Source organism: Leptodactylus fuscus, chromosome 2, assembly GCF_031893055.1.
Source record: "Leptodactylus fuscus isolate aLepFus1 chromosome 2, aLepFus1.hap2, whole genome shotgun sequence".
NCBI classification, from domain to species: domain Eukaryota; kingdom Metazoa; phylum Chordata; class Amphibia; order Anura; family Leptodactylidae; genus Leptodactylus; species Leptodactylus fuscus.
In genome coordinates, this window is record NC_134266.1 from 104,703,695 (window position 1) to 104,729,776 (window position 26,082).

Sequence of the window (26,082 nt, forward strand, 5' to 3'; positions counted from 1 at the left end):
CCGGTGCCTTACTGGGAGCCGGGAGTAGAAGCCACAAGGGACGCAGTAGAGGTGCAGTCTGGCCCCCATATTAGTCCAGGATCACAGTAGATGCAGGGAAGGAAATGTCCCTTCAGTGAGGCCATTAGGCTGATGCTCCTCAGTGGGTGGAGACTCCAAAATGGCAGTGGCCTCGTGGGGAAGAAGTCTCTGAAAGGCCAGGTGGATGAAACTGCCGCTTTAGATACTGGGAAACATCCAGAAAATGATTCACTGGGCCTGGAGAAGGAATGTAGTGTGTTATAGAAATAGAAGTCTGGGAATAAACCATCGATATAGCCGATAGTAGACGTGTTGGAGAAGGAGCTCACAGCAAACATGTTCGTCACAGTTGCTGACTAGCCAAGACCCCAAAAAGGATTTTTTGGCCAGATGTGCTTTATTTTTTTATTTTTTTTGTAGACTGGCCTTTTTTGGACTTGGAGATGTATAATTTTTTTGTTTGTGTTTATTTTTATTTAAATTCTGGGTAAAGGGGAATTTTTACTTAAAAAAACCCAAAAAAAACACTGGCCTTCATAAAGGTCCCAGCTATCATAGGAACATCATATCTCTCATGATCTCATGGTGCGGGTGCCGAGCCATCCTGCACTGAAAAAAGGTATGATGGAGGGGGATGGGGACCGGCTTGCATAAAAAGTGGGAACTCTGATTGCGGCATTAGCTTCGGGTCTCCACTGCTTCGGAGCAGCTGCCATGTAAATATACCGACTTCGCTCTACTATTACTGTGGTTGTCGGAAAAGGGTTAAGACTGGCATATGAAAGCTAGTCTTAATAAAATTGACCCAATGTTTCAGTATTACTAATAAAAAGGTGAAGTTAACATCAATCTACTTCAGTCCTGAACTCTACACTGCATTCCCCGTGTATTTGATTGTAAATCCCAGTACTTCTACTGAATAAAAATAATAATTAGTTTAATACTCCATTTTTATTCTTCAAATTAGGTTGTAGAAGGTTCATTCGTAAAGGAAAGCTTCCATGAGTTGTGCTGGACTCTAACAGCTAAGAAGAATTACCACCCAGTTGGAGTGGCACTTCCAAATCAAGATGCTTTCCATCTCTGGTGTCTTTTTAACTATCTGTCAGAAGATACATATCCACTTATCATGGTCCCTGATGAGGTGAGCTCTATGTATAGTTATGCATGCGTACATTTACAAAGCTACAAAAGGATGAAGAGGATGTTTATTATTATATGTTTTTTATAATAATAATATTAATAAATTGGTTTTTCCATATCAGATTTACCTGAGCAATATCAATAACAAAGACACCAATATTGTCATGCTAGTGGCCAGTATTTCGTGAAGGACTTAAAGAAGCTTTCACATCTCAGACTTTCACCTGTGTTCAGTTTCCTCTCCCCTCTACTTCCTGGTAGTAGAGAAAACCAGGATGGAACCTCTGGAGGGAACAGATAGCACACACATGTAAAAGGATCCACAAACGAATCAGTGGTGGATGAAACTAGTCTCTTAATTAATTTACAGCACAAAGCATTTTGGAAAATAAACACTCCCTTTTTCAAGTGCATAGGAGTGAACTAACAGAATTAAATGTAGTAATGATAATAATAATAATAATAATAATAATAATAATAATAATAAACAATGGATAAATCAATAATAAGAGTACAATAATAAATATACAATGGATGATAAATACACTTAGTAGAGAATGCAAAATTCAATAATAAATAAAAAAGGGGGGACCATAAAATCAAAACACTCTAATGTCGATAATACACAAATCAATAAAACACAAAACAATAATGGTAGATAATAAAACAGGGTATGTTCACATAGCGGAAAATGGAATCCATGTGTGAACATATCGCGCGGCTAGAATTAGCCTAATCGGGAGGGAGTCTCGCACCGCAGACGCCGCAGCTGAGTCAGCCACAGAATCCGCAGGAAGAAGGGGCATGTCGCTTCTTTTTTACGCTACTAGCTAGTGGAAAAAAGAAGCAAGAAGCTCCTATTGAAGTGAATGGAAGCCGTTTTTGGCAGCGGATTTTGTGGCGGATTCCACGTCAAAATCCTCTGCCAAAAAACTCTGTGTGAACTAGCCCTAAGGGGGCATTCACACTTGTCCCTGTGTCCACTGCCAGGTCTCCATTTTATTCCCCAGAGTGTCTGCGTCTCCTAAGGGTTAAACAAAAGGAACATAAGGAATAAATAATAAGACACATGAGATTATACAAGACACATGGCATTTATTAGTTCTTTTGCAAGTTTTTTTAGGCCTTGAAACTCAAAACAAAATTTCAGGTACATGCAGAGAACAATGGTATAAACTTTAACAAGGGTTGTAAGAGTTGGTTCACATCTGTATTGGTATTCCATTCGGGGGAGTCCCCTGAACAGAATATCAAACGCAATTGCAAGCAGTGTGCAGTGAAAGCACACGGATCCCATAGACTATAATGGGGTCCGTGTACTTGCCACCAGATCTCCGCACAGAACATGCGGATAGGAAAGTAGTTCACAATCTACTTTCCTGTCTGCATGATTCATGTGGACAGCGCGCGGCAAGCACACGGACACCATTATAGTCTATGGGGTCCGAGTTGTTTTACTGCACAGTGCTTGCAAATGCATTTGGCATTCCATTCGGAGGGTTCCCATGCGGACTCCCTGAATGGATTATCAAATGCAGATGTGAACAAAGGGTCATTCAAATGAATTTGAATTCTATGCAAAGCTCTCACATGTGGAGTATCCAAAAAAGTGTTGATTAAGTTGTGCTGAGCATACAGCTAGCACTCAGTGCCATAATAGTATATTGTTCTTCTGTAGCAGGCTTAAGAGCTATGCCTGCTTAATTCATTCTGGGTTATGCAGTCACAACCTCAGAGTACCTGCAAGAGTTGGAAAATGCTCTGATTTTGGGAGATTAACCCCCTTAGATACCATGATCAATTTTTATAATTTCCTGTTAATATGTAGGTGGCTAGAGCCCCCCTTTCACCCACTCAGGGCCCCTGCAATGAAATTACAGTGTTCCGATGGAATACCATGGCAGCCAGGAGGCCAAAGAACTGCATAGTGACCCTATGTACAGAAGAATTGCAGTATAAGCTACTGGGGTAAATCAATCTCAAACCCTGTTGTAAACCCTGCTTACAACCCCCCCCCCCCCACACACACACACACACACTTAAGTATATGAAGTAAATAAGAGGATCAAAAACCCCTTTTCTACAAAAACCAAAACATCCTACTAATATTATTTGTGTGTTTGGATGTTTGTGTGTTTGGATGTTTGTTCCTCAATCACAGCCAAACGACTAAGTAGATTGGGCTGAGATTTTGCACATACCGAGATATTCAGCAGGAAGGAAATATATGCTACTTTGCAAGCCGCGCACTCCCCCAACAGCCCCACCGCGACCAGCTAAAGGAAGCCCCAGCTCCGCTGCAGGACCTGAAGTGACATCATCACAGGTCTTTCAGCAGGGCTCCAATTGGTTCGCGACAGGCTGTGGGCGGGCCGGTGGAGCAGCGGCATGGGCCAATATGTCCGCGGCAGTCTGTGGGTGGGCCGATGCCCGATGTGTGAGCCGGACAACATGACGGCTGGTCGCAGCTCCGAAGCGCCGCAGCCATGCCACCTGGCTCTGTGGGGCCCGATGAGGCCATCGGCAGCGGCAAGCGTGTGACCCAGCTCAGGGAGCGATGCGGATGCGATACTCTGCGGGGGAGAACACGGCAATCGGCTGTTCTGGCTGGGTAAGTACACCGGGAGACTGTAGGGTGCAGGTACGGCGACACAACCGTGGGGCCATGGGCAAGGTGTGCAGGGGACCTGGGCAGTGCTGGGGTATTGCAGGATGCGGGTACGGTGGGCCCACCATTGGCCAGCGGGCAAGGCATTTCGGGGCCTGGGGAGCTCACAGGAGGATGGTGTGAAGGACAGAGTTTCTGGGGTACAAGGGGGTGTCCGGGGCAGGGAAGGCAGGAGAGAAGGGTTGCCGTGGGAGCAGAGGGGCAACCGTGGGAGGGTGGGCTGCGGGAGTGGGGCCCAGAGGAGGGTGCATGGGCTGCCGCAAGATGGGGGTGCTGCGGGAGGAGGGAGGGGGGGCCACTGGAGTTGCAGGGAGTGGGGAAAGAGCACCGCAGGGGCAAAGGGGGTCTGCCTTGGCGCACGGTGGATCATCTCCACCACCAATACACCAACTGTACTCAGCTCAGCGCCACTGCAAACGAAGTCACAGGCAGAGGCTCGTGTATCCATAAAAGTCTGCACTATCAAAAATAATGTTATCCTGTACGGTAAAGGCCCTAGAAAAAAATACTTATTTGGATTCTATATGGAATAAAAGTTCTGGTGTATCTTTTCTTAGAATGCTACATTGTGTAATTATTCCTCCTAGAAATTGTTCAATAAATTGACAACTTGGTGTTGGGGGTGTATCCCTGAAGTGTACATTTAGCCGTGTACCTGTATTTAGCAGTGTATCTGTGTGTCTGTTTTTTATTAGTAACATTTTGTGGTTGATATGACTTTTTGATCACTTTCTTTTCTGGAGGAGGTGACTTGATAAAAAAAAAAAAAAAAAAAAAAAAAACGAAAAAAAACGATTCTGGCTTTTTTATTTTGTATGGTGTTCAATATCTGGAGTAAATAAATTTGAAAAGTTTGGACTTTTCCAGACCGTTTTAATAATTATGTTTCTAGGGTGTGTTTACAAGAAAAAATATATATCAGAACTGACCCTCAGAATGCTTCCCCTGTCATAGGAACTAGTGGGAAAATAGCATGCACAACTAGTGGGAAAATACTCAGTACAGTTTACATGTTCACTTCTAGGAAAACTATTGCTCACTGTGCCCCTTGAGAAATTTGAGTTACTTTATGGGGAATTTCACTTTACTGGCACCTCAGGGACTCTACAAACATGACATGTTTCGAAAAACCAACTGAAGCTAAGGCCCTATGGGACGACCTGCAACTATAAAGTGCTGCAGGAAAAACCACAGCAGGAATGCATCGCGGTTCTTCCCGCAGCGTTTTAAAAAGAAAGTTTGCAGAGTTTTCCTCCACGGACTTTCTGTTACAATTATATTTATGGGAGTCATGAGATTTTTACTATTCATTTTAATCTGTCACCTCTGCCCATCATGAGATGCTCATCGGTCACTATAATGTGCCTGGTCCCCTCATCAGGAGAATCTGACAAATCACAGTGCACAATGCTCACATCTCTATGCTGGACAGTGCAGGGGCGGGTCCACTAAATGAAGAAAGTTCTTTCCTCTTAAACACGCAGCACAGTGGTGGAACTAGTTGTAAGTAGCTCCAAGATATGGGCAAATTTTTGGTCACATTGGCAACCATATCGGTCACCATCTGGAGAAACGTGCCTAAGGTCAAAATATTCACTATACCCCCCCTGATAAATTTATTGAGGGGTCTAGTTTCCAAAACAGGGTCAGTTCTTGAGAGCTTGTACTGTTCTGATACATCAGGTCTTCTGCAAATTCAACATGGAACTTGAAAATTATTCCAGTAAAATCTTCCCACCAAAATCCAAATGGTGTTCCTTCCTTCCCTGTCTTGCTGTGTGCCCAAACATCAGTTAATATCCCATGACAATGCTTTAAAGAAAATACATAAGAGTGTGGGATGCCTTTTTTCCTTTAACCCATTGTGAATGTGTAAATTCTATAGTCAAATGAATGTATTAACGAAAGAAATTGAAACATGTAAATTTCATCTCCATTTCATTTTAATTCATGTAAAACACAGAGATAAGAAACTTCCTAAATGCTGTTAGGAAATCATTCAGGAGTTCAGTTTTGAGAATGGTGTAATTTGTTGATGTTTCTATTACAAAGGCCTTTAAATGACCCATCAGAACTGGATTAGTCCCTTGAAAAATGTTTTTTTTTTTTAAATGTTCTTGAAAATTTGGAATACTGTTGTTTGAGTTGAAAGCCTAATGTCCAAAAAAATTAAAGGGTAATTAAAGGCTGTCTCTGCTCCTTAAAGGGATTCTACCATTCAAACACTTTTTTTTCTGGTTGACACGTAGGAATAGCCTTACGAAAGGCTATTCTTCTACTACCTTTAGATGTCTTCTCCGCGCCGCCGTTCTGTAGAAATTCCGGTTTTCGGCGGTATGCAAATGAGTTCTCTCGCAGCACTGGGGGCAGGCCCCAGCGCTCAATCCCCAATGCTGAGAGAGAACTCTCCAGCCTCCATCTTCTATAGGAACTTCCTCTTCACGCATCTTCTTCCGGTGCAGACGGTCAAATTTTTAGGCCTCAGGCCATTTTCTTGTGGCCTGTGGGCATGCGCAGTTAGCTCTGCCGAGGCCTGCAAGTTTCATCGCCTGCGCCGGAAGAAGACGCGTGAAAAGGACGAGTGAAGATGGAAGCGTTGCTGGAGAGTTCCCTCGCAGCATTGGGGACGCCCCCACTGCTGTTTGAGCGCTGGGGCCCGCCCCGAGTGCTGCAAGAGAACTCATTTGTAAACCGACAAAAAATGGGATTTCTATGGAACAGCGGTGCGGAGAAGACATCTAAAGGTAGGAGAAGAATATCCTTTCTTATGGCTATTCCTACATGTCAACCATAAAAAAAGTGTTTGAATGGTAGAATCCCTTTAATAAATGGCAAATAGTAATATTTTATAGTCTACTTTGTTAAATAAGAGGTAACAATGACAGCCTACACATGTGTAGTGTGTTATCTATGTTATGTGTGTTTTTTCTTATTTTAATCTATAGTCAATAAAATTTGGATTTTATCTTTTATATCGATTTGCCATACTAGTATAGTACAATATCTGTTACACCTTATACCACAACTGAGATATGGCACCATAAAAGTACTGTTCAGTAAACCTGGATCTATATAATAGATTTCATGAAAAAAAAATTGAATTGAACATTTTTATAGCATTTCTAAAATGATCTATTTAAAAATTTTTTACAGGTGCAATACCTTCTTCAGAAACTGCATATGACTGCAAGATCTGAAATGGGAGAGATGGAGTTAAGAGAGATGTTGTCACCCTTAGCGCAGGGTGTCTCTGTGTGGCAGTTCCTGGACCTAGTTACTTCACCAAAGATATTAAGAAGTATTAGTATGGAAACACTTAGTATAGCAATTCAAGATGTGTACGAGGAAATCATTCACAATGTACTTAAACAGGTAAGAAAACTAAAGTAAATAATGGTTTGTCTTTTGTCTTTTATAACTCAAAGCCAGACTGCTTCAAATTTTTGGGCTTGCAATTAGTACAGCTCCCAGGGCCGGATTTACCATTAGGCTAACTAGGCTTCAGCCTGGCGCCTCAAGATCAAAAGGAGCCTACATTCAAATTGTTATCAAAATTAAAATTACACTATTCAGTTGAACACTAAAACACAGCCGAAAATAAGGAGTGGCCCCTGCACACAGTATTATGTCCCCTAGTGGCCCTTGCACTCAGTATTATGCTCCACTGTGGACACCCATAACAATTATTATACTCTGGGGTCTTTTCAGACCCCAGAGTATAATAATCGGAGACCCGGGGGAATAAAAACATAAAAAACAGCTGCTATTTACTAGAGATGAGCGAACACTAAAATGTTCGAGGTTCGAAATTCGATTCGAACAGCCGCTCACTGTTCGAGTGTTCGAATGGGTTTCGAACCCCATTATAGTCTATGGGGAACATAAACTCGTTAAGGGGGAAACCCAAATTCGTGTCTGGAGGGTCACCAAGTCCACTATGACACCCCAGGAAATGATACCAACACCCTGGAATGACACTGGGACAGCAGGGGAAGCATGTCTGGGGGCATAAAAGTCACTTTATTTCATGGAAATCCCTGTCAGTTTGCGATTTTCGCAAGCTAACTTTTCCCCATAGAAATGCATTGGCCAGTGCTGATTGGCCAGAGTACGGAACTCGACCAATCAGCGCTGGCTCTGCTGGAGGAGGCGGAGTCTAATATCGCTCCACACCAGTCTCCATTCAGGTCCGACCTTAGACTCCGCCTCCTCCGGCAGAGCCAGCGCTGATTGGCCGAAGGCTAGCCAATGCATTCCTATGCGAATGCAGAGACTTAGCAGTGCTGAGTCAGTTTTGCTCAACTACACATCTGATGCACACTCGGCACTGCTACATCAGATGTAGCAATCTGATGTAGCAGAGCCGAGGGTGCACTAGAACCCCTGTGCAAACTCAGTTCACGCTAATAGAATGCATTGGCCAGCGCTGATTGGCCAATGCATTCTATTAGCCCGATGAAGTAGAGCTGAATGTGTGTGCTAAGCACACACATTCAGCACTGCTTCATCACGCTAATACAATGCATTAGCCAGTGCTGATTGGCCAGAGTACGGAATTCGGCCAATCAGCGCTGGCTCTGCTGGAGGAGGCGGAGTCTAAGGTCGGACCTGAATGGAGACTGGTGTGGAGCGATCTTAGACTCCGCCTCCTCCAGCAGAGCCAGCGCTGATTGGACGAATTCCGTACTCTGGCCAATCAGCGCTGGCCAATGCATTCTATTAGCCCGATGAAGTAGAGCTGAATGTGTGTGCTAAGCACACACATTCAGCACTGCTTCATCACGCCAATACAATGCATTAGCCAGTGCTAATTGGCCAGAGTACGGAATTCGGCCAATCAGCGCTGGCTCTGCTGGAGGAGGCGGAGTCTAAGGTCGGACCTGAATGGAGACTGGTGTGGAGCGATCCTAGACTCCGCCTCCTCCAGCAGAGCCAGCGCTGATTGGCCGAATTCCGTACTCTGGCCAATCAGCGGTGGCCAATGCATTCTATTAGCCCGATGAATTAGAGCTGAATGTGTGTGCTTAGCACACACATTCAGCTCTACTTCATCGGGCTAATAGAATGCATTGGCCAATCAGCGCTGGCCAATGCATTCTATTAGCTTGATGAAGCAGAGTGTGCACAAGGGTTCAAGCGCACCCTCGGCTCTGATGTAGCAGAGCTGAGGGTGCACAAGGGTTCAAGTGCACCCTCGGCTCTCCTACATCAGAGCCGAGGGTGCGCTTGAACCCTTGTGCAGCCTCGGCTCTGCTACATCAGAGCCGAGGGTGCGCTTGAACCCTTGTGCACACTCTGCTTCATCAAGCTAATAGAATGCATTGGCCAGCACTGATTGGCCAGAGTACGGAATTCGGCCAATCAGCGCTGGCCAATGCATCCCTATGGGAAAAAGTTTATCTCACAAAAATCACAATTACACACCCGATAGAGCCCCAAAAAGTTATTTTTAATAACATTCCCCCCTAAATAAAGGTTATCCCTAGCTATCCCTGCCTGTACAGCTATCCCTGTCTCATAGTCACAAAGTTCACATTCTCATATGACCCGGATTTGAAATCCACTATTCGTCTAAAATGGAGGTCACCTGATTTCGGCAGCCAATGACTTTTTCCAATTTTTTTCAATGCCCCCGGTGTCGTAGTTCCTGTCCCACCTCCCCTGCGCTGTTATTGGTGCAAAAAAGGCGCCAGGGAAGGTGGGAGGGGAATCGAATTTTGGCGCACTTTACCACGCGGTGTTCGATTCGATTTGAACATGGCGAACACCCTGATATCCGATCGAACATGTGTTCGATAGAACACTGTTCGCTCATCTCTACTATTTACCTGTCCCCCGGCTCCTACGTTGTCGGCCTCTGCTGTTGGCATTCTTCAATGTCGTCGCACTTCACATGACCCGGGATGCAGGCCGGGATCATGGGATGTCAGACAACTAGGCCGAAGCCTGCCCGGAGCCTGGAGAGGTAAGTAACACAGTTTTTTATGTTTCTTACCTCTCCCGGGCCTCCGATCATTATACGTGGGGGTCTGCAAAGACCCCCGAGTATAATAATAGTCTTTGCAGGGCCCGCGGTGTCAATTACCGATCCCAGCCCAAGCAGGATCGGTAAGTAAATAGGGCCCGTTACCGGCTGGACTCCAGCGGGTAATGGCCTATTAAGAAAAAAGAAAAAAAACGCAGCAGTAGCGGCTGTCACCGGGCCCCCTAATGTCCCAGGCCCTGTGTCAGCTGCCTCCGCGGTAGTTACGCCACTGACTGCGCACTCGGGCACATTTGCACTTTTTTGCACTATTTAATTTATCTATATCATTGATTTATTGTATATATTTTTTTTTATATTAGGCTCAATTTGTATTGATCCTTCATAAACACTATATGATGAATTATCTACATTTTTACACTTTATTATTACACAATCTTATTTGCGTCTTATGATTAGTACACTTTTTTATTCCTACTAGTACAATTGGTATATAGGTTTCATCCATCTTTACCTATTTAATTTCTGTCGGTGGATCTGTTATTACTATTTGCCTTGTCGATCGTTCTTTTAATAAAGTTTTAATGGTTTTGTATTAGAGCATGCACAATAGACTACAACGGTGGCCATGTTTTTGTAGTAGTAAAGATCTCTAGTGATCAGGGCCAGCGTCAGCGCACGGCAAAGTCGGGCAAGTGCCGGGGCCCACAGAGCCTCTGGGGGCCCCCCGGCACTTGCCCGCCCCAGCACTTGCCTGTCCCGATATCAGCTCATCGGCGTCCGACGGACGCCGATGAGCTGAATTAAATACATAGGCGATTAAAGCAGGAGCTGTGTGCTCAGCTCCTGCTTTAAAGCTGCGGCCCGGCTTGCGTGTGTAGGCGCAATGACGTCATCACATCGCGCCTACACACCCAAGCCGGGCCGCAGCTTTAAAGCAGAAGCTGAGCTCACAGCTCCTGCTTTAATCGCATATGTGAATGTAATGAGAGAGCGGAGAGAGGAGCGTCGGGGGAGCGATGGAAGGTGAGCGTAAGTGTTTGTTTTGTATTAATTATTAAGGTGGAACATAATGAAGGGGGCCCATGAAACTGGGGGGGGGGCAAATGAAGGGGAGGGGGGGAACGGCATGACACTGGGGAAGATGAAGGTGGTGGGGAGAGAACGGCATGAAACTGGGGACAGAGATGGAGAGGGCCCAATGAAACTGGGGGGCAAATGAAGGGGTGGGGGGGGAATGGCATGACACTGGGGATTGGGGAAGATGAAGGGGGTGGGGAGAGAATGGCATGACACTGGGGACAGAGATGGAGGGGGCCAATGAAACTGGGGGGGAAATGGAGGGGGGAACGGCATGACACTGGGGCAGATGAAGGGGTTGGAACAGCATGACACTGGGGCAGAGACAGGGGACATGAAACTGTGGGCAGATGAAGGGGGAGAACGTGATGAAACTGGGGACAGAGATGGAGGGGGGACATGAAACGGGGGCCAGAGGAAGGGTGTATATGAAACTGGGGGAGAGATGGAGGGGGGCATATAATTTACGGGTGACTGTAGGAGGATTATACTGTGTGGGAGCACATGATAAATTAATGAGAATGGGCGGAGTCAACATAAGTGGGTGGAGCCAAATTTGCCGCTGCGCGCAGAGCGTGCCGCACATTTTGCCCCTCTTTCTACTCTTTAAAAATTGGGAGGTATGGCGTTGGTGACACCACACTCCTGCGTGATGTCACTCGCTTCATCTGCGACGCACAGTGTCTCGACTCCCCCGCCTCCTTTACAAGGGGGCCCACTGAGGCTCTGTTGCCCAAGGGCCCATAAAAACCTGGAGCCAGCCCTGCTAGTGATAGAATGGTCCGTGCATGCTCAGTAGCATTTTTGTTGGCCATTTTATTTGGATGCTTTCTGGCATTGGCAATACAACTATAGAAATGAAAAAATGGTGATCGCACCTGCAGTAAGTCCTCTATTAAAGGGGTATTCCCACGTTGCATACTCACCAGTCTTCACTGCTGTAAAATCTTCTTTCTTCCTGGTTTCTTGCGTCATTTGGTGGGCGGGGTTTCATATGTAACCTGCCGTTTAGCTCCACCCCAAGTTAGTGTGTAGCTCCGCCCACCACATAGCGTGATCCTCTGGGGCAGCTGAAGGGCCTGTGATGTCATCAAATGTCCTCAAACCACACTATATGCACAATATTGGACCATGAAGTACAGGCAGGAGCAACTCCATTCTGTGTTACATACAGAGACTGCCTGTCTCTGCCATAATGAACACAATTGAATTAGCTAGCCTGATAACTGGGAGAACAGAAGACGAGTTCAGAAATGAAAGCAGCTCCTCTTCCCTATCTAATAGCAGGAAGCTAGGTCACGTGGTGTAGACACAGTAATAGCTAGAAACACAGGCTCGCTCCAAGGCACTTAGCCCCTCCTCCCTCCCCCCTGAGAGCAGGCAGATACATCACTTGACTTTTGAGCAGATAAGTCAAGGGCTGTGTCAACAATGAATTGAATAAAATAAGAAAGTGGACAAACAAAGCAGTTTTGCTGAAGCAGTGTATTTAGGAAAAGTCTTACATCCACATTAACAAGCAGTATAGATAGGATCCTTTTGATGGGACAACCCCTTTAATTACTTAGCTATATAAAGTCCTTGTGTTCATTCAGTCAGTGTCCCCTGATATATCACAGTAATGATGTATTTTATTATCTCTCATGTAATTTACAAACTTAAAAATGGGATGTGAAAGGGCCTTATAAGTGGCATAGCCTAGAGCCTTTTTTCATCTAAATCCAGCCCTCACAGCTCCCCTTTAGAGGAGGTAACTAGGATAGGCTAATCCTTCAGCACGAGTGCAAATGGATCCATCGCTGTAAATCCACACAACCTCATGGGATAAATGAAAATATATCTTTTGCTTGCTTCTTATAAATTAATTTCCCGTATGTATTCTGTACAGACCATACTTACAGCATATATATATATATATATATATATATATATATATATATTATTTTTTTTTTAAATCACGCAGTTACATGCACATTTATGCACAATAGTGTGTGCATTCCTACATAAACATAACATTGCGAGTAATATTGCATTTTATAATTTAACATGTCGGGATATATTTTTTCTCCTTTTGATATATACAGTGCATTGCGAAAGTATTCGGCCCCCTCGAACTTTTCAACCTTTTGCCACATTTCAGGCTTCAAACATAAAGATAGCAAATTTTCATTTTTTTTGGGAAGAATCAACAACAAGTGGGACACAATTGTGAAGTGGAACGAAATTTAATGGATATTTTAAACTTTTTTAACAAATAAAAAACTGAAAAGTGGAGCGTGCAAAATTATTCGGCCCCCTTGTGTTAATACTTTATAGCGCCACTTTTTGATGCGATTACAGCTGCAAGTCGCTTGGGGTATGTCTCTATCAGTTTTGCACATCGAGAGACTGAAATTCTTGCCCATTCTTCCTTGCAAAACAACTGGAGCTCAGTGAGGTTGGATGGAGAATAGCAGATCTCCAGCTCTTTCCACAGATTCTCGATTGGATTCAGGTCTGGACTATGACTTGGCCATTCTAACACCTGGATACGTTGATTTGTGAACCATTGGAATGCATTGTAGATTTTGCTTTATGTTTTGGATCATTCTCTTGTTGGAAGATAACGACACGTTTCAAAACCTATAACTGGTTTCTTCAACAGGTGTACATAAGGATAGCATAACAGATACATAGTGCATACTGGGTATATATAGATAAAATAGGGGGAGACAGAGTCCACCCCTTCCTGACGTCATTAACCCTTTATAAAAAGTTCTAAAAGTACAGGTAACATATAGAGATGAGCGAACAGTGTTCTATCGAACACATGTTCGATCGGATATCAGAGTGTTCGCCATGTTCGAATCGAATCGAACACCGCGTGGTAAAGTGCGCCAAAATTCGATTCCCCTCCCACCTTCCCTGGCGCCTTTTTTGCACCAATAACAGCGCAGGGGAGGTGGGACAGGAACTACGACACCGGGGGCATTGAAAAAAATTGGAAAAAGTCATTGGCTGCCGAAATCAGGTGACCTCCATTTTAGACGAATAGTGGATTTCAAATCCGGGTCATATGAGAATGTGAACTTTGTGACTATGAGACAGGGATAGCTGTACAGGCAGGGATAGCTAGGGATAACCTTTATTTAGGGGGGGATGTTATTAAAAATAACTTTTTGGGGCTCTATCGGGTGTGTAATTGTGATTTTTGTGAGATAAACTTTTTCCCATAGGGATGCATTGGCCAGCGCTGATTGGCCGAATTCCGTACTCTGGCCAATCAGTGCTGGCCAATGCATTCTATTAGCTTGATGAAGCAGAGTGTGCACAAGGGTTCAAGCGCACCCTCGGCTCTGATGTAGCAGAGCCGAGGCTGCACAAGGGTTCAAGCGCACCCTCGGCTCTGATGTAGGAGAGCCGAGGGTGCGCTTGAACCCTTGTGCACCCTCGGCTCTGCTACATCAGAGCCGAGGGTGCGCTTGAACCCTTGTGCACACTCTGCTTCATCAAGCTAATAGAATGCATGGGAAACATAAACTCGTTAAGGGGGAAACCCAAATTCATGTCTGGAGGGTCACCAAGTCCACTATGACACCCCAGGAAATGATACCAACACCCTGGAATGACACTGGGACAGCAGGGGAAGCATGTCTGGGGGCATAAAAGTCACTTTATTTCATGGAAATCCCTGTCAGTTTGCGATTTTCGCAAGCTAACTTTTCCCCATAGAAATGCATTGGCCAGTGCTGATTGGCCAGAGTACGGAACTCGACCAATCAGCGCTGGCTCTGCTGGAGGAGGCGGAGTCTAATATCGCTCCACACCAGTCTCCATTCAGGTCCGACCTTAGACTCCGCCTCCTCCGGCAGAGCCAGCGCTGATTGGCCGAAGGCTGGCCAATGCATTCCTATGCGAATGCAGAGACTTAGCAGTGCTGAGTCAGTTTTGCTCAACTACACATCTGATGCACACTCGGCACTGCTACATCAGATGTAGCAATCTGATGTAGCAGAGCCGAGGGTGCACTAGAACCCCTGTGCAAACTCAGTTCACGCTAATAGAATGCATTGGCCAGCGCTGATTGGCCAATGCATTCTATTAGCCCGATGAAGTAGAGCTGAATGTGTGTGCTAAGCACACACATTCAGCACTGCTTCATCACGCCAATACAATGCATTAGCCAGTGCTGATTGGCCAGAGTACGGAATTCGGCCAATCAGCGCTGGCTCTGCTGGAGGAGGCGGAGTCTAAGGTCGGACCTGAATGGAGACTGGTGTGGAGCGATCTTAGACTCCGCCTCCTCCAGCAGAGCCAGCGCTGATTGGCCGAATTCCGTACTCTGGCCAATCAGCACTGGCTAATGCATTGTATTGGTGTGATGAAGCAGTGCTGAATGTGTGTGCTTAGCACACACATTCAGCTCTACTTCATCGGGCTAATAGAATGCATTGGCCAATCAGCGCTGGCCAATGCATTCTATTAGCGTGAACTGAGTTTGCACAGGGGTTCTAGTGCACCCTCGGCTCTGCTACATCAGATTGCTACATCTGATGTAGCAGTGCCGAGTGTGCATCAGATGTGTAGTTGAGCAAAACTGACTCAGCACTGCTAAGTCTCTGCATTCGCATAGGAATGCATTGGCCAGCCTTCGGCCAATCAGCGCTGGCTCTGCCGGAGGAGGCGGAGTCTAAGGTCGGACCTGAATGGAGACTGGTGTGGAGCGATATTAGACTCCGCCTCCTCCAGCAGAGCCAGCGCTGATTGGTCGAGTTCCGTACTCTGGCCAATCAGCACTGGCCAATGCATTTCTATGGGGAAAAGTTAGCTTGCGAAAATCGCAAACTGACAGGGATTTCCATGAAATAAAGTGACTTTTATGCCCCCAGACATGCTTCCCCTGCTGTCCCAGTGTCATTCCAGGGTGTTGGTATCATTTCCTGGGGTGTCATAGTGGACTTGGTGACCCTTCAGACACGAATTTGGGTTTCCCCCTTAACGAGTTTATGTTCCCCATAGACTATAATGGGGTTCGAAACCCATTCGAACACTCGAACAGTGAGCGGCTGTTCGAATCGAATTTCGAACCTCGAACATTTTAGTGTTCGCTCATCTCTAGTAACATACAAAATGATTTTTTTTCACATTGTCAATACAGTACTTCGATTAGTATGTCGCATATGAATATACTTGAACGTACCCTTCCGTTGTTACAGTGTATTGCCGTCAGCATCCCTGATCCCCTCTCTGCGCATGTCTATTAGAAGACCCGCCAGGAAGTGCAGCGCCGATATACTAATGAGACGCAAATGCGTCCCAAACACAGGGACACTGTTCAACATTAATACATGGAACGCATACGTGTTCCATAGGCCGGAAGTTGTTCCGGGAGGAACTACCTACATTTCCTTCTTAATACTATTGTATTACGAAGGAACAAATAAGGTGAAACCTTATTTGGTAAGCGCGGATCTATTTGTATTCTTTACTTTTATTTGTGAAATTTGGACTGGTCCTATTTCTGAGAATCTTTATGCACTATGTGCGGATGTCACCTGCTGCTGCCAGTATTCCGATTTATTGATGTGACTTCACAGGTGCTGTGACTATATCACAGCATCAGAAGGTGATTACGGATATACCCTAACATTTATTAAGTTATATTGTTAAGGTTAATGCACTAGGTGCCGTGTGGTGCTTTGTTTTGTGTTTTTTTGTTTTTGGAAGATAAATCTCTGTCCCACTCTCAGGTCTTTTGCAGACTCCAACAGGTTTTCTTCCAGAATGGTCCTGTATTTGGCTCCATCCTCTTCCCATCAATTTTAACCATCTTCCCTGTCCCTGCTGAAGAAAAGCAGGTTCAAACCATGATGCTGCCACCACGATGTTTGACAGTGGGGATGGTGTGTTCAGGGTGATGAGCTGTGTTGCTTTTACGCCAAACATATCATTTTGCATTGTGGCCAAAAAGTTTGATTTTGGTTTCATCTGACCAGAGCACCTTCTTCCAAATGTTTAGTGTGTTTCCCAGGTGGCTTGTGGCAAACTTTAAACAAGACTTTTTATGGATATCTTTGAGACATGGCATTCTTCTTGCCTCTCTTCCATAAAGGCCAGATTTGTGCAGTTTACAACTGATTGTTGTCCTACGGACAGACTCTCCCACCTCAGCTGTAGATCTCTGCAGTTCATCCAGAGTGATCATGGGCCTCTTGGCTGCATCTCTGATCAGTCTTCTTGTTTGACATGAAAGTTTAGAGGGATGGCCGGGTCTTGGTATATTTGCAGTGGTCTGATGCTCCTTCCATCTCAATATGATTGCTTGGGAAACATTTTTGTATCCAAATCCAGCTTTAAACTTCTCCACAACAGTATCTCAGACCTGCCTGGTGTGTTCCTTGGTCTTCATGATGTTCTCTGCGCTTTAAACAGAACCCTGAGACTATCATAGAGCATGCACAGCAACTGGATTACACACAGGTTTATTCTATTTATCATAATCAGTCATTTAGGACAACCTTGGATCATTCAGAGATCCTCACTGAACTTCTGGAGTGAGTTTGCTGCACTGAAAGTAAAGGGGCCGAATAATTTTGTCCGTTCGTAAAGATGTTCGACTTTTCGAGCGGACAGCAAAACCTGACATGTAGGTTTTTTCTGTCCACTTGAAAAGTAGGACATCTTTACAAACGGACACTTAAGGACAGGCACAGAGTGTAAAACAACGCACCCGATCGCCAATGAAATGAATGAAAAATGTCACAGACACAGCTAGTGTCCGCTGCTAATGTCCGTGCAAGATTTTGAACTGACATTAGCAGTGGACACTGCCTGTCGGACACAGACGGTAGTGTGAACGCCCCCTAAATTATTCTTTTCTTTTATAATGCTATTTATAGTGTCAATTATTTGAGATATCGCTTAATAACATATGCACATATGTGAAAATTTGTATGTATTCATGCACACCCATTCAACTAATATTGTGACTAATGTAGTGATTTATAATTCAACATAATGTCTGCTTATATGCTGTCAATCAGCAATGTCCTTTTGCGATTCATATATTCATATCAGCATACATTTGTGGATCCTTATATTACATGTAACATTGTCGCACTTTTTCAGAATGAAAGTCTTTGCGTGTACAATTCTACTTTAATTTTAGACACCAGGGTATTTGTCACTCTTGTTCCCCATAAATAGAATTATCCATCAGTAGATTTCATTTAGCGGATCCTGATCTCTTTGTGAACCCCTAAGTGACATTTTTGCTATTGTTTTAATGTGCTATGTACTTCCATGTGATGTGCTGGGATTTGTTTACCTCTTGGCCATTGAGACAAGCTGATCTGTCTCACTGAAACTCAATCTGACAATTGTCCCCGCCCCTCTATGACATACTCGAGTGGGGCGGCATATTGGGGGTGAGATCCCAGTTTAGTCTCGCCCCCTGGGTTCTCCAATTATCCCCGATGATGGGTGTGTCCTTATGGAGGGGCATGGTGTGACCTTTATATACCCGGAGATCTAGAACCATCGGCACCACTGCTTATGCTACAGCTCTCTTCCCCTGATGATACAATTCACATAAGATCAGGGAAACGTGTCCATGTCAGGAACCTTTATTTATGGTTCAATTCTCAACTACCAACTAGCTCTATTCAGATCTATTAGCCATCGGCTAATATACAGTATAGGACTGTGGTATACCCTTGTTAGGGCACATCTCCACTGAGATGTCACTACATCACAGCTTCTATATGGAGAATAGCTGAGAACTTTGTGTGTGTAGTTCTTCTGACTAGCCTCTAGCCCATCTTTGCATATGCATATCTTCAGGGGTCTTTTTAGATATGTAAAGTTTGTTGCAACATCAGAGAAGGTAAGGACAGAGCATATAAAACTACTTGGTGAAAATGTCCTTTCCACATGTAACCTCCACATCCTCCTTACAGTTCAAGTTGTACAGATTGTGGTACAGTTTTCTAAATTCTGCTGCAATAGAATCTCTGTTATGGTGAATGTGGGCGACACGATCATGTATATAGCTGCACTATAGGCGCTTTGTCCTTTCTCTGTGTCACGTTCGTGTCAGAATCCAGACACAGATTCCGGGCTGCAGATTGCACCGCTAAGGAAACAGGGGAAGGAGACTATCCCTGGCACTACGGTGGCTAGCTAGGCCCTGCCTACGGGTGGTGGTCAGCTGTCCCCAAGCTAGCCTTGGCCCCGAAAACTGGCTCTCTAGCACGAAGACCTAACAGACAGATAGGACAAGAGCTGCAAGAGAGCTAGGGACTGGGGATTCTACGGTGGTGACTTCTGCAGAAATAAAGGTGCAGCTGCAGACAGACAAACCGGACGGGATGTGCTGGACAACGGACACGCAGCACAACACAATACAAAACCAGAGAAATGAGGAGAGGGACAGTGGAGAGGTGAGGAAAGGGTAAACACAAGACTGGGGTAAAATAAACTGGAACCCACCTCAAACAACCAGATAGTGCCAAACAAACAGACATGAAGGGCAGGGCAGAGTAGAAGTGTGGAGGGAAGAACCAAACTCACACACACAAACAACACTCAAACTCCTTTCCAGTCAGTAAGCACAAGCAAACCACTCCTCCTCCTCCTAAGGCCAAGAATTCTAGGTTGGGACCACAAAAACCAGCAACTGGTGGAGACAGCCCTCTTCCTAATAAAGGCCCCAGACTCCTTCCATAGGATGATGGCAATACATAACACCTGAGGTTAACTCTTATAACCTCAAGTGTGTTCAGAAAGACCAGCACACTATGTACACACTGATGGCTCAATGGTAGGGAACCCACCAGCAGACCACAGAAGCCTGGATCGAATCCCCGACAGAAACATGCACCAACACACACACACACAATCAGGTCATGACACTCTGTTTGATTTGGGCTAACATGAATTTGTAGGTTTGTGCGTACTGCTTAAATTGAGAACTCATAAACTTTAGCAGAGTTTATGGCTAGGTTCACATCTGTCTCCAGTTTTCTTTTGGGGCTTCCATCCCCAAATCCACTTGAAAAGTATGGTAAGAAAAGCCCTCCAAGCAGTGCTTTTCTCTCCACATTTTTCAGGCGGGGTCCATGGGTTTCCATGTGCAGCCGCTTTTTAAGTGGATTGGGTATACGTTTTTCGGGTCCCCAAGCAGACCTGAAGAATGGAAACACGCAGGGTCGGACTGGGGTGTCTAGGGCCCACCAGTGGAATTGTTTCTAGGGGCCCACCGCCAGGACCCTGCAGATCAGCGGTACCGAGACAGGGTGGTTAAAGGTTATAACATGTTGGGAGCCATGCTACTCACGCACTATACCATGTGCACTACATCATGTGCACTACATATACCTACTGCTACACCTTGTATGGAAAGTGAACAGCATGGCTCCTAGAAATGTTACCATTACCCGTAGCTGAAGTGTCCTGGAAAAATCTGATCTGCAGAGGCCCAGGCTGTTGTATCATCGCATATGTAATATTGATGGCCTATCCTAAGGACAGACCATCAATATTAGAAACATGGCTAAATCCTTTAAATGGGTTGTTCAGGAATTGGAGCGACCCATGTGCTGGGAGGGAGGTGTAAAATAAAAAAACGCTTGCTAATGCGTTTGATAATCCGTTCGGGGGGGGGGGTTCCCATGCAGACTCCCCAAACTCACCGAACGCAGATGTGAACCAGGCCTTATACATATACCATATATACTCACACATATACAATACTATAGCACATACACATTTATATACATTCATATACCATATATAAGTCATATATACTTGTATGAATACTATATATACACACACATATATACATACACATTATAGCATACTGTATATACTCACACATACCTGTATACAAACATACAGTACTCACACAGTATACAGGACACATACTTTACACAAATGTACACATGCATACATATTAAACATACAGATTTTACAAAAAGAATTTACTCACCTATTCCAGCAGTAGCAAACTCAGCAGACGACTCCTGTCTTCCCCACATGCTGCGATGTAAGAGCATTCAGTGTGAGGAGGAGGGGGAGGGGGAGAGAGGAAGTGCGTGCGGATAGCAGGGACGAGACCTCACAGGAGAGCAACATAGCAGCTGCAGGTAAGTGAAGGGAGAGGCCGTTATCTGAGGCTGAAGCTGCACATGCTATACAGCTTCAGCATCAGCTAATAGGGGCCCATGTGTGTGGAGACAGATGCATTGGCCAGGTACCCGGTTGGGGGCCCCTGGCCATCCCGATCGGGCCCCGACCAATGCATCTGCATTGTTAAAATGAAAACTTTAAGTCGGGGCCCACCGGGGGATTCCCCGGTGCTCCGGCGGGCCAGTCCGACCCTGGAAACACGAATGCAGATGTCAACCTAGCATAATTTTAGGAAGTATTTAACTTGTGACCTCAGAGATGACAGTTCTGCTTGCACAGAATTGCTATAGGATCTTTTACTTACACGTTAAAAATTGAGCCAAATTCAAGAGTGGCTTCAAAAGGAATGGAAAATATCTAGGAAGAGTTTGTACTTCTCCCTTCTGCTCAATCTACTTCTGGCTTTGTCTCAAAAAAAATGCAACAACATCTGTAACAAAAAAAAGCTGTGTTTCTTCTACACGGGGCCTCAGCCGCACCCCTGGTTCACACTAGCGCATGTATTCTGTCCAGGGAGAGTCTGCATGGAGACCCCTGGACGGAATACAATCGCAATTGCAAGTGCTGTGCTGTCAAAGCACACGGACCCCATAGACTATAATGGGGTCCTTGTGCTTGCCGAGCACTGCCCGCATGAATCATTATAGTCTATGGGGTCCATGTGCTTTGACAGCACAGTTCTTGCAATTGCGATTGTATTCCATCCGGGGGGGAAGGGGGGTCTCCATGTGCACTTTCCCTGGACAGAATACAAAAGCAAATGTGAACCAACCCCTAGTCTAAGGCCCCACTTTGCGGAAACGCAGCTTTTTTTGTTGCAGCCAAAGCCAAGAATGGCTATAAGTAATATCGGAAATATATAGAAAGCTCTTATACTTATAACTTCTGCTCAATCCAGTCCTGGCTTTGGCTCAAGAAAACCACAACAAAATCTGTGACAAAAAAGCTGCATTTCCGCAATGTGGGGCCTTAGCTTTAGGTCGTGGCCCCACAGGCCGGAACCGCCGTGATATGCACGTGGCGGAAACACTGCGGGAAAAATTGAGGCGTTATACAATACTTGCAAAGTGGAGGAGGAAGGAAAACTCACTTATCAGAAAAAGGAACTGCACAGATTCTGGGGTCTTCCAAAGGTAGAGTGCCTGCAATTATTAAGTCTTCCGGAGCCAGGAGGTGTAAGATAGGCTCAGTAGTGTTATAGCAGTTTGAGGAAAGGGGCCTCCCAAGTCCAAATACAGTTCCAAATCAAATCTCCCAGAGGGCTAGTTAGGAGAGACAGTTAGTGCAGCAAAGGTTTCCCACAGAAAAAAAAATATATATTCAAAGATGGAAGATCATCCCTGAGGACGAGAAAGGATCAGTTCGGGGGGAGAGTGGCCTAAGGAGTACAGCCTGCAATTGTTGCAGGTTTGGTGACTTCTCTCTGCTGCTAAATTTGGTGCCTCCTGGATGAGGCAAGATTCCAATAAATTCTGGGGGTGAACAGAGTGGAGCCCACACTATTTGAAGGTGGAGTGAGTGGCATGCTGCAATAATCAATTTCTTACCACTTTGTGTTGCTTGTAATATGTCTAGCACAAGGTGCTTCACAGGCTGAGTAGATGAGCACAGGCCCATTGCCTCCTGTAGCCGCCTCCAGTGGACTGCAGGTGTTGCGATCCTAGTGCTAGTTGGGTAACGAGTCCAGGGCAGTAGGTGGTTATTGAAGGTGCTGTCGGCTGACTCTCAGTGATGGTGTGTCTCTGAACTCCATGGAAGCAGGGTCTCCTTGTGCATCTTAGCAAGTGACTTTTGCTGTGGTTAGCTGTATAGTGCAGATCTAGAAATCTTCGCATGAAGCAGGAACTTATACCATACATACACCATACACATCCTCTTCTTTTGCCAGCCCCCCAACAAATTGTATTTCCTAATGGCACCATTTAATATTCCATATGATGTACTGGGAAGCTAGAAAAAAAAATTCAGAATGGGGTGGAGTTAGAGAAAAACTGAATCTGAGCTACTTTCTTACGAGCTTCGTTTTTACTGTGCAGCCAAAATTACCTGTCACCTGTATTCCATTGGTCTCTGATTAAAAAAAAAAAAACACCAGATTTATATTGGTTTTTTTTTTACGTTTTAACCCGCTAACAAAATTGTGAAAAAGAAATTTCTGGAGTCACCATATTCACCTGTAGAAGAATATCCAAAACAAGAGAAGGATGAATCTTTCTCATCCTTCTCTTGTTTTGGATATTCTTCTGAAGTCATTTCCTGGGTCGGAGGAAATTTGGAGTTCCGGGCAACTTTCCCATCCAAGGAACCGTGAGTGAGTCCTAATATATACACTCCTTAGTGCTGCATTGTGGGCTGTGTTTCCCTTCCCTCTTTTTTTCCCCTTTGTTACGGACATTATATTCACCTGTAACTTGCATACATAAGTACATAAGGTGACATTCTTACAGGCCCGGATTTGTTTTTAATCCTACTAATATTATAAATTTGAAAGTTTGTATGTTTGTGTGTTTGGATGTTTGTGTGTTTGTTCCTCAATCACGCAAAAACGGCTGAACGGATTTGTATGAAATTTGGCACACAGATAGATTGTAACCTCAATTAATAGAGGACAAAGCCTTTACAGCGAAACGCACGTCGGGGCGCGGTCTTATCGTGGTATGTACTATCCTTTATGATCTGACTTCATTTACTTCACTTTTTTCCAGCATCCACAGTATTTTTTACACTTGTCCTTATGCAGAGCTAACTACATTAATTCCCATATGAAATCTGTTACTATGAATTCACTACATATAAACACTCACTTATGTTGATCTCTCTGCTAAAGGCTATTTATCACCATACTTTATTGCTGGATTACATTTGTGTTACATATTTACACATTTTTTCAACTACCACGTATGTTCTTTGACAGGTAGCATTGGTCCCCTTATACAGTATGTATATGTTTATGTCTCTGCACTGTGTTGTATCAATGTTTTTTAATATTTTCAAATAAATCATTCTTTTACGTATGATGATTCCATTGTCCATGTTCTATTATTTCGATGCCTACGTTTTCCTACTTCCTGTCCCACCTTTCCTGCACAGTTATTGGTATAAAAAAAGCACCAGGGAAGGTGGGAGGGGAATCGAATTTTTACTGCGTTTACCGCGTGGTATTCAATCGAGTACAAATATTTCAAATACCGTAATATTCGATCGAATACCTACTCGATCGAACGATATTCGCTAATCTCTACTTTTTAACTCTTTTAAATCTTGATCTTTATGGTACATGAATTGGTAAAGTGCAGTAAGAACATTATAAGCAGTTGTTGTATTGCTCAGAAATCTTTAGTGCTACTTACTAAAAGCATACAACCTTTTTTTGTCTTTTGTGTTTCATCAGGGATATCTCCTAAAGAAGGCAAATTTGAGAAGGATGTGGACAGAGCGCTGGTTTGTTCTCAAACCAAGAATTCTGAACTACTATGTAAGTGAAGATTGCAAGGAAAGGAAGGGGAGCATTGCCATAGACAAAGATTGTGGGGTTGAGGTTAGTATGCGCTATATACTTTATGTAGAAATATATTTAACTTTTTGGGGAGTTACTTTTGACTAATTTTATTTTACGCCTTATTCACACAACCGATTTTGTCTAAGAGTCTATTCTGTTTTTTTAATGGACTGTTTTTCATGGCTGGCAAAATAACCAGGCATGTTCTATCTTTGTCCTTTCACAGCCATGTAAATAGACCCATAGACATCCATGAGTTTCAAAATGGCTCTGTCATGGTTGTTTGTTTGGCTTCACCGGGCCAACACAGCTGTTTTTTTATGGACATTAGGCCGTGTAGTGTGCATTAGGCCTTTTTTGATAGCCTCAGAGGCTGTAACTTGAATCTCATAAGCTCAACACCTTTTAGCCCCATTGTCTTAAATATTTTTTTCCATTTGGAAACCATATACCTAATGAATATGCAGTGAATTTTAATAGAAACAGAGAGGAACAGGAACATAATGTACCAAGGCACTTTTTTTTTTTTTTTTTTTTTTTTAATGTAAACTGAATTGACATTGTGGGATCTGACCTCAGTTCTAAGAAAATTTATTGGGTGTTCTAGAGTCTGAAATAATTATGGTGTCTCAATTAGTTATAGAGTCAGTGGTCTAAATTCATTATGCCATAAGTTCAGGAGTCTGGTTTGAAGTGAGTACGGAATGCATATTATGAGGATGTAAAAGATATACCGTATTTTTACTACCGTATTTTACGGACTATAAGACGCACCGGACCATAAGACGCACTAAGGTTTTAGAGGAGGAAAATAGGGAAAAAAAAAATTTTAAGGAAAAAAAATTGGTGAAATATTTAATAACCTAATAATATAATATTTCACCAATGTAAATAGAACCAGGGGCTTTCGGACACAGGGATACCAAATGTGTATGTGTTTCACAGTAATGTTTTTGTTTTATATGTATTCTAGGGATATGGGGGTGATTTGAACATATCTATCTATCTAATCTATCTGTCTGTCTGTCTGTCTGTCTATCTATCTATCTATCTATCTATCTATCTATCTATCTATCTATCTATCTAATCTCATCCATGGATGGAAAGAGACATCCTGCAGTGAAGCTATGCAAGAAGAGAAAAAGGGGCGGGCCAGACGGGTGAAGGAGGTGTGGTTTTCTAAGCAAACTTGAAAACACACCTCTTTCACCCGTCTGGCTCGTCCCTCCTTCACTGCCTCTCAGATCTTGCTCCTGCAATGAAGCCACACAGGCAGTGAAGGAGGGGCGGGCCAGACGGGTGAAGGAGGCGTGGTTTCAAGCTTGCCGAGAAAACCACGCCTCCTCCTCCCGTTTGGCCCGCCCCTCCTTCCCTGTCTGTGTCGCATGTTTGCAGGAGCCAGATCTGAGAGGCAGTGAAGGAGGGACGGGCCAGACGGGAGAAAGAGGCGTGGTTTTCTCGGCAAGCTTGTAACCACGCTTCCTTCACCTGTCTGGCCCGCCCCTACTTCCCTGCCTCTCA

At 44.4% G+C, this 26,082-nt stretch overlaps 1 protein-coding gene across 1 annotated transcript in view; it reads left to right on the forward strand.

Annotated features, from left to right (window-relative positions):
* Positions 1 to 26,082, forward strand: part of DEF6 (DEF6 guanine nucleotide exchange factor) — a 97,701-nt gene that overhangs the window by 21,214 nt on the left and 50,405 nt on the right. Inside the window, exons 3-5 of the mRNA XM_075266399.1 lie at positions 989 to 1,165; positions 6,986 to 7,204; positions 24,454 to 24,600. Coding sequence (XP_075122500.1) covers positions 989 to 1,165; positions 6,986 to 7,204; positions 24,454 to 24,600 — 543 coding nt within the window. The remainder of the gene's footprint in view (positions 1 to 988; positions 1,166 to 6,985; positions 7,205 to 24,453; positions 24,601 to 26,082) is intronic.